The sequence below is a fragment of the Carya illinoinensis genome, chromosome 7 (genome assembly GCF_018687715.1).
Source record: "Carya illinoinensis cultivar Pawnee chromosome 7, C.illinoinensisPawnee_v1, whole genome shotgun sequence".
Lineage (NCBI taxonomy): Eukaryota > Viridiplantae > Streptophyta > Magnoliopsida > Fagales > Juglandaceae > Carya > Carya illinoinensis.
Genome location: NC_056758.1, coordinates 33,453,128 through 33,462,437, shown reverse-complemented (window position 1 = coordinate 33,462,437; position 9,310 = coordinate 33,453,128). Strand labels below are relative to the sequence as shown.

The 9,310-nt window shown below is 37.9% G+C and overlaps 1 protein-coding gene across 2 annotated transcripts; it reads right to left on the bottom strand.

Annotated features, from left to right (window-relative positions):
* On the bottom strand, nt 1-8,346 carry LOC122316030 (serine/threonine-protein kinase/endoribonuclease IRE1b-like). 2 transcript variants are annotated; one of them, XM_043132462.1, is made up of 6 exons: nt 8,081-8,345; nt 7,661-7,895; nt 5,907-7,417; nt 1,509-1,681; nt 975-1,221; nt 1-633 (listed from the first exon to the last, which is right to left on the bottom strand). In XM_043132462.1, exons 1-6 carry the CDS (start codon nt 8,239-8,241, stop codon nt 183-185), a joined length of 2,778 nt encoding a protein of 925 aa, XP_042988396.1. In that variant the 5' UTR covers nt 8,242-8,345; the 3' UTR covers nt 1-182. The 2 variants fall into 2 exon arrangements, with proteins under 2 accessions (XP_042988396.1, XP_042988397.1); XM_043132463.1 differs by lacking the exon at nt 1-633 and adding an exon at nt 651-876 and having other exon boundaries at nt 8,081-8,346.
* Nucleotides 8,347-9,310: the final 964 nt, after the last annotated feature.

Genomic DNA, 9,310 nt, shown 5'->3' with positions numbered 1-9,310 from the left:
TGAGATATGATCGTATTTTATATTCACGACTGAGGAAAGTTGAAATCTAAACAATACAACAGATGAGGAAGGAACAACAGGCCATGGAGCAGTAGCAATTAAACTAAATAGCCATTGTACATTATATATTACATTCTGTTACATACAGTAATTTAAACTCTGTTTAGATTTTTAAACTCTATTTAAATTAGATTGCCGTTTATATATTTTCGAAAGAATTCCTCCTCTTTACAGTACCTGTACATCACATTATGAACCTCAATTAAGAGCCTTGGGAATCGGCTTGAAAAATAACTATCGAACCCTTGAGGTACTGGCCCCAAAATTTCCTGAATTTCTTGAGGAAGCTCCCTGTAATGATTTAATTTGTTCCTTATGACGCGCAATAAGTCGCGAACACTGTCATACTTGTATCGCCTGTAGCGCCCAATGTTATTGACAAATGCAGTTTCCATCTTTTCATCCCATTTCCCTTTCAATGCCGCTGCTGCAGTGCTTTCTAATGCATTCAAAAGCTCGGATTCATTCTCCCTGTCTTCCAATTCAACACGATCGCTAACATCTCGAAGAAAAGAGAGTCGCATCTCAGAATCCCAAAAGAAGGGATGATACAATACGTCCATAGCCCTTGGCCTACAAAATATTGCAGCCACAACATCATAAGCGGATTGAAAAATACCCTATTTCACGTTCCAATGACATCAATGATATTTTTGCGATTAGCAATTGGAACTATGCTACTAGTAGGTATTCAACCATTTCTACATCCATAATACAGACAGCATATCTGGGATCCCACAGTCATTGGTTCAATAAACTACCAAGATATTTCCTGCTGGTAAAAGATATGTACAAGTGAAATGCTTACATGAAGGCCTGCAGATAACATTGCTTTTTAGATTTCTCAGGTTAATGGCTAACGATAGCTCTCTCTAAAACTCCTGAATTTGGAAGTGTGAAGATAAAAGCCTTACCTCATATCTGGGATGGGATGCAAGAGATGAGAGAAAAGATCGACAGCTTCTGGTATATTCTCCACCAAGAATAAGTCTTTCCGGTTGTTCACAATATTGACATCGCGTTCAATACTGTCACCATAAGGGTGTTTACCCCCTGTGATGCAAAAAAAGAGAACACAGCCTAAGCTGAACAAATCCACAGCCCGTGTTTGGCGCCCATGGAGAAGTATTTCAGGTGCTTGCCAACCCGAACTCCCACAACCTATTGTAACCAACGGAGAAAATTAGACAACAACAATAGCAGGCTAAGCCTGCACGCACCTTTAGGAAATGCAGAAAACATAACAGGAAATTAAGAGGCTTGTTGCAATGCTTCGCCGATGACACAACGCTAATTCTGAAAGTTTGTAGAATCATCAAAAACTTCACTTTTTTCCTCAACTCACATCACTTACTAGTGACATTCAGCTAATTGTATTCCTAAACAACCATATCAACCATATGTATGTTTCAGGTGCTGACCAATTAAACTAGTTAAAAAGTTCTTACCAGTAGCATGCTGGGTTAAAGAAGACATGCCCCCACTAAGGCGTTTGCTAATGCCCATATCTGAAAGCTTTGCACACAAAGACCTCTCCTTTATTATAAGAACATTTTGAGGTTTTAGGTCTCGATGTATAATTCCAAGCTCATGCAAATGGCCAAGCCCAGAAACCACATCTCTGCAAAAACCACAATTGCGTCAAATTCTGAGCAGTTTATTTACTTTCCAGATTCTGAGCAATTCATGTAATTTATTCAACTCTGATTTCATTAAGGTAAGTAATTATAATAATAAAAAAATGTGACCTTAAAAATAAATAAATCAAGATGTTGTTATACAGTTCCCTAAGGTCACTTGTGGGTCTCCAAAAATTTTCAGGATCAGAACTAGCCAAGTTGACATTCTTTAAGAACTAATCAGTCCAGCAACTGCTAAAACAGTTCAACATTCCAATATCAGACCCAGTTGGCAATCTTCCCTCCAAATCCTCTAATTGGAGGAAAATGGTCATGAAACATAATCAGCACCACTATGGACTTTTTTTTTTTTTGAATAAGAGATAAATGTTATTGATCTGAATGAAATATGCATAGCTCACGTACACAGAAAGTATACATAGAACACCTAATACATCTTCCACACAACTACCACTTGATGACAACCTTGCATCTTCCTCCAACAACCCAACAAATCCACAACCCTTGCAGGCAAAATCCCAAGCAACTTCAACCTTGTGAAAGATCTCATCCAACAACTCCCTTGTTACCTCACAATGCAGTAAGAAGGTCCATAGATTCTCCATTTTTTTTTTTTTTTTTTTACATAAATAACATCAATCCATAACTACACAACCCCTCTTCCTCAGATTGTCCGTGGTTAAGATCTTCCCAAGAGTGGCGTTCCATACAAATAAGGCAACTTTGGAAGGCACACAAGTCCTCCAAATGTTCTTCCAAGGGAACTGAGGATGATCTTGTGTCGTCAAAATTTGATAGTACCCCCTAACAGTACATTTCTTGTGGTTATTAGACCTCCACTTCAATCAATCACACTGTGTCAAAGGAGTCCCCATGGAGTATAAGAGACTGAAAAAATCTACAAGAATAGATACTTCCCAGTCGTGGAAATGCCTATTAAAAAGAATATTCCACTCATGAGAACCATGAGAGAGTAATCGCATATCCGCTATTGAAGCCCCCCTATTAGCAGCAATAAGATAGAGAACCGGAAAGGCTCTTTCCAAGGCATACTCTCCACACCACACATCCCGCCAAAAACTGATTCGATTGCCCTCTCCGGCTACAAAACAAATATGTTTTTCAAAGCATGACCACTTCCTCCTTATAAACTTCCATAATCCCACACCATGCCCCCCTCTCACTTCGTTGGAGCACCAACCACCCCAAGCAGCTCCATATCTAGCATTCATAACTTCCTTCCACAATGATCCCCCCTCCAATTGATATCTCCATAGCCATTTACCTAGTAAAGCTTTATTAAAAGTTAAGTCACACTCCCAACCCCCATGTGCCACTGAAACACAAACTGTCTTCCATCTAACCAGGTGGAATTTCTTCTCCTCCCCCATGCCCCCCCATAAAAATGCCCTGAAGAGTTTCTCAATCCTGTTCCCCACCACTGCCGGCAAATGAAACAAAAATAAAAAATAAGTAGGAAGATTAGTAAGAGTGCTCTTAATAAGGGGGAGACAACCCCCTTTCGATAAATATACCCGTTTCCAACTAGCCAATCTTTTTTCTATCTATTCCACCACCCTGTCCCATATAACTCTAGCCTTAAAAGTTGCTCCAAACGGGAGACCCAAATACTTCAAAGGCAAAGAGGACACCTTACAATGCAATAGGTTTGCTAAACTGAGTATATTTGATATCGCACCCATTGGAACCATCTTGGACTTACCCAGATTCACCTTGAGCCCCAACACTGCTTCAAAGCAAAGTAACAATGCACGTAGAGTTTGAATTTGGCCACTATCCGCTTCACAAAACAATAAAGTATCATCTGCAAATAAAAGGTGTGAGAGGATAATCAAGCCGCCAAAACCATTACCCACCTGAAAATCAGATATGAGCCCTCCACACACCGTAGCCTGCACCATCCGGCTAAAAGCCTCCATAACTATAACCAAAAAAAAAAAAAGAGGAGATAGAGGACCTCCTTGCCACAAACCCTGAGAACTATCAAAAAAACCAGCAGGTGTACCATTGACTAGAACTGAAAACCGGGCGGTAGAAATACAATGACGCATCCAAGCAATCCATCTATCACCAAAACCGCACCTCCTAAGTAGATATAAGAGGAATTCCCAGTTCACAAGATCATATGCCTTCTCAAACTTGCAAAGAATACCTGATCTTCCCTCCCTCAATCTATGGTCCAAACACTCATTTGCAATGAGTAGCGAGTCAAGAATTTGTCTCCCATGAAATGAATGCATTCTGAGCCTTGGAAATAATATGTTCCAACATAAGACTTAACCGGTTGGCTAGCACCTTCGAAATAATTTTGTAAACACCACTAACCAAGCTTATAGGGCGAAAATCCTCTATGATCGAAGCCCCGTGTTTCTTGGGAATGAGAGCAATAAACGTTGCATTAAGGGATTTTTCAAACTTTTAACCTTGTAGATTTATCCTTAGTCATACCAGAGATGACCTTGTAGATTTCGTCTTCCTCAAAAGGTCTCTCCAAAATACATGCACTCTGCGAATCAATTGCCTCAAAGGATAAGCCATCTAGCTTTGGCCTCCAACCAGCCGGTTTCGTGAGAAAAGTCTCATAATAATCCATAATGTGATTTTCTAGTTTAGCAGGAGAGGATAGCACCCGAGAACCTAAATGTAGGACCTCAATAGCGTTACTGCGCCGATGTGAATTAACCACTTTATGAAAGAACTTCATACACTTATCTCCTTCTTTCAACCAAAGGGCCCTGTATTTTTTACGTCAAGAAATCTCCTCCGACAACAAGACTCTCTCCAAATCTGCCATAACCGTGCCCTTCCTCACACGCACCTCCTCCGAGGTATCTCCCAATAATTCCCTTCCCTCTAACTTTTGCAATTCCTCTAAAAGGGTATTCTTCTGATTGTCAATGTGGCCATAAACTTCCAAGTTCCACTTCTTCAGATCTAATTTCAAAACTTTCAACTTACCTACAAGAATAAAACTTGGAGCGCCAATGAACTGATACGATGACCACCAAGCACGCACCATCTCTACAAACCCCTTTGCAGCAAGCCACATGTTTTCAAACTTGAAGTACCAGCGCCCGTTGTGAATGGCCCCACAATCTTGAAGTACCACTATGGACTTAATGGAGACACTTAGCCTTTACAAACCTTTTCTATTCACATGTACGGCAAAGACACAGAAGAAAACGAATTTATCATCACACTCTAGTTCCTTCCCCTTCCACCAAGATAAAAAAGGAAAGAAAATCAAAGAAGAGAATAAACTCCAGGTTCTGCCACTGCTTGTTGCAAAACTACTACATAGTCAGTAAAGCAATTGAGGAAAATTTGAGACTGCTTTCATCAGGGACTTGTTAATCTTCATTTCTAAGTAACACTTTATAAGATCCCACAATGAGTTCATTGCACATGTTAAAAAGCAGCATTTCTTTCTTCAAATCACTCTCAACCACAACCAAAAATACCTCATATCATTTATAATAAGGGAATAGAGCAAGTGGGGCCATCTAACTCAAAGTTAGATGTTTGAGATGTTGAATGCAGGGTTATACATGAATCAGAAAACATTAATGGAGCAGTTAATTCAATCTGAATATCATGCAAAAGTTCAATGTTGTCACCATTTTCTTCTGAGGTTGGTTTTTAACCATGAATAGGAAAAAGGGGGTCATTGCAAAAATTGTTGGAACCTTCACACTGGTAAGAGAACTGATATTGCACACCAATTGTTGTAGAAACATGTGAAAAAAACTTGAAGTACCATATGTAATGATAACATCTTCAGTAAGGTATGTATTTCCTACTCTATTTAGTTGCTATTTATGTTTTGATAAGATGTTTTTCATTTTTAAAGGGTAGGGATGTAGTCAACACGAGCTGAAGACTCACGTTTACTTGGAGTTTAGTTGCTATTTATTGAAAAGCACTACAGAAAATTTAAAAAAATTTAAGAGTGATACTATACACCACGCTCCCACCCCACTTTCATCCCACTATGTATGACGTGACACAATTATCACCATTGGATGATAAAGAATCATTCAATAAAGGATCATTCAATGGTAATAAATGTGTCACATCTTACATAGCGGGATGAAAGTGGAATGGTAGTGTGTTGTATAGAATTTTCCAAAGCTCAGAAACTTTGATAGAAGAAAAAGGAGCAGGTATGGCAGGCATTAAACTAACCTCATTAATTTCAGCAACTGGGGTGTAGGGTATCCGTTCTTCTTCCACAATTCAATATCCTTTTTATTTTCCTTCAGTGACTGTAATTGGATGTCAAACTCATTGAAGTTGGAATCCTGATCCTTCATCATAATTACTTGACTTTGAAAAGATTCAGAGCATGAGAAAATCAAATCATTTAAGCTACAAGTACAACGCTCCAAAGAGAGGTAGACAAAATCTTGGTCATACTCCACTCCATACCAACGGACAATATTCGGATGATGGTCGGAAGCAATAAGATTCTGAATCTCTTTTGAAGCCACATCATGATGGGTTTGCACAAGGCGTTTAACAGCTACTGGACGACGATCATAAATTCCCTCAAGTACAACGGTACCATTGCTTCCCTTAGCAATTTCTTTGTTCGAAACTACTAACTTACCAATCCTACGTCCCTCTACATGACCATCTACGATATCATTAATCGTTAGCAGTGACTTCCATTCACTTCCTTCAATGTGTGGAACTCCTTTAGTCTCTCCAACATTATTGATGTATGACATGTCTTTTGGCATTTCCTGATTCACGGCAAGTTTTTTATTGTTCCCCAATCTCCTACTTCTTCTTTTTTTGGGAGCCCCTGCTTGTACTTTGAGTTCCTCCCCATGCTTATTTGAGTTAAGCTGCTCTCCAGAGGCTACATATCGATAAAACACAAAGCCCATAAGGGATATAAGAGCCAGAAGAAAGTATATAATATACCTCATATGAGAACTAGACATAATTTCAGCAGGTTTTCTCGAGATATTAAATTCATTGGCATCTCCATCTTGCACAACCATCATCACAGAGTTCTTATTTTCAGGAGTGGGCAAAGTGAGCATTTGTATGCCTTCATTTTCGTGAGGAGGCAGCTGTAATCGGTCAATTACCCTTGAGGGAGAATTGTGACCAGGAGCAGGCAGAGGGAGTGGTCTGCCTCCAGAATTGTCATTTAGTCTATCAAATACAGAAAGAGATTCTGTTAATCTATGATCGCGAATTCGAAAGACAACTGGTGCTAACTGATAAAGCATTTGCAAATTGACATCACCCCCATACTCTTCACTAAGCTCTTTCCCTGTTTTAGGAGAAATCCCACCATAAGAACTCTCAATTTTTGGATACCGAAAAGCAGCATCAAATTCAGAAAATGCCAAATTCCACAAAATTTTGCCATTGCGTGGAGAATAATGCTGCAATACATAATCTGTCCTCTTGATATAAAGCGGCTGCTCAACAGTTTCCAAGTTCAAAGCACCAGACCGCACCAATTCCTCAGCATCTTCATCCAATAAAACAGGGTTTTCTTTCGCACCTCGAACCCCTGATGTGGAAGGAGAATCATTCAACTTAAATGTATAAACTACTTTTCCGGACTTGAAATCAACAAGGAACACAGTGGTTTTCTTTGTTCCTAATGTGACTCCTCCATCCTCCGATACATATGGAGCATTTCTGACGTATTCTTCAGCACTGAATGCAAGCTTCTGGAATGCAAAAGACAATGATTGTACATCATTAATTCAATCACACCAGAACAAAAGGCGTAATTTCACGTTCACGCAAATGGAAGCACCTCTAGGCGGGCTTCTCATTCAAGATTTTCTACGATATCTTTCAAATGAAAACATGACAACTGAGAAGTTTGACAAATCCCCGATATTCAAAACGGGAACTTCTATGCACCATCAAACAAGAAACATCATGCAGAAAAAGCGTAATTTGCGTACCACTTTCCCAAAGCTCTTGCTATGCAGATAGAGTGCCCAATCATCGTCGCAGTCAATGTAGAAGTCATCGTTTGGGTCAGAAACATTACTTTTACCATCTTCATCCTCGAGAAATGCCTGATATGAAGAGTAAGTCGGCCGGCCCGACGCAAACGACCACAGAATTTTCCTTGAATCAGGGTCCAAACAATATATTGTTCCATCCAAATCCGCCACTATTGCTACCTCGAGTTTGCTACAATCAAAGACCAAACACCCAACACATCAATTAGAATAATCAGGAGACACATATATACCTAAACCCTTTATACTCTGAACTATACTAAGTACATATCCATGCATGCGTATGTAAATCCCCGATCTTTGCATGTACTTTAGTGAATGTAAAACACGAATCTATATAAAATGATAGGTACTCACGGCAAGGGTGGCAAAAGAGGGTTGAGGACGTTGAAACCCTTGAGAGATGGGCTGGTGATGGCCGAGCTGCAGAGAACGCCAATTGAAGATAAATATATCCCCGCCAATAACAGAAGAAGTACCAGAGCGCGTCTCATTCCTAAGATTCTCAATTTGGACATAAGAATCTAAGATCATGTATCGAAATGTCTCAGGGTTCCAAATTCCGAGAATGGACAGGAAATTGCGGATTACTTACGGGAAGGCGTGTTTATATTGTGGACCCTTTACAGTTAGAGAAATGATATTTTTGCAGTGTATTTGTGTAAATGTGGCATAATTTTTTTTAAAAAAGTGAATTAATATTAGATTTATAAGAAAAGAAAAAATTAACTTTTTAATCGATCCGATTGTACGATATTTGCATAATATTATTCCTATAATTAAGACATTCCGCCTCACTTACAATTTAATAATTAATTAATTATAAAAATTACTAATTTGTCCCAAAAGTGTCGCATTTATTTTATAATTAATATTATGTATAGTTATAGACTGTATAAATTGCGTATAATCATTTTAAAAAATAGTGAGATATATAATTAAAAAATTAATTTTTTTTTTATGTGAATTTTATATTTATTTATTTTTTAAATAATTATACGGCACTTGCGCATCCACGATTGTAAGTTAGTAACTATTATTTCTCTTATTTTATTTATTTTTGTTAAAATCAACTCAATTCAGCTTAAACTAATTAATGATCGAATCCACTACTTTTTTAACTTCTTATAAAAATTTAAATTTATCTCAGTTTATTTTATAAGTTTGAACGTATATCTCAATCTATTTACATTTAAATAGATATCAATGATATCTACAAAATACTATTATTTATAAATCAACTCAAAACATCTAAGATCACTCTAAAGTCCAAACGCAACCTAAATTTAAAAATATTACTACTTATATATTTTTTTGTTAAACATTAAAAAACAAATAAGATGTATTAGAGGCACTTTGAGGGCACTTCTGAGTTTTGAGGGGTAACCTAGTATCGCCCATTATTTATTAATCATTTAAGAAAAACGAAAGAAGAATATTAAATTTGTGCAATTTGTTTTTCCTTTAAAAGAAGAGAAAGAAGAATTGCACAATTTAATTCTATTGTCCAATTCTTTAAGAATTTTGATCCTTACGCTTATATTTTGTATTCTCTAGTCTTTATTACATGTATATCTTCTCTTTGCG

Bases quoted from the DNA above. Each gene is read 5' to 3' on its own strand.
- LOC122316030 (XM_043132462.1), bottom strand. From the start codon at position 8,241: ATGTCCAAATTGAGAATCTTAGGAATGAGACGCGCTCTGGTACTTCTT. The intron at 7,896-8,080 runs GTGAGTACCTAT...CTTTGATTGTAG, and splicing joins CCTCTTTTGCCACCCTTGCC to CAAACTCGAGGTAGCAATAG. The intron at 1,682-5,906 runs GTTAGTTTAATG...TGGTTTTTGCAG, and splicing joins CAGTTGCTGAAATTAATGAG to AGATGTGGTTTCTGGGCTTG.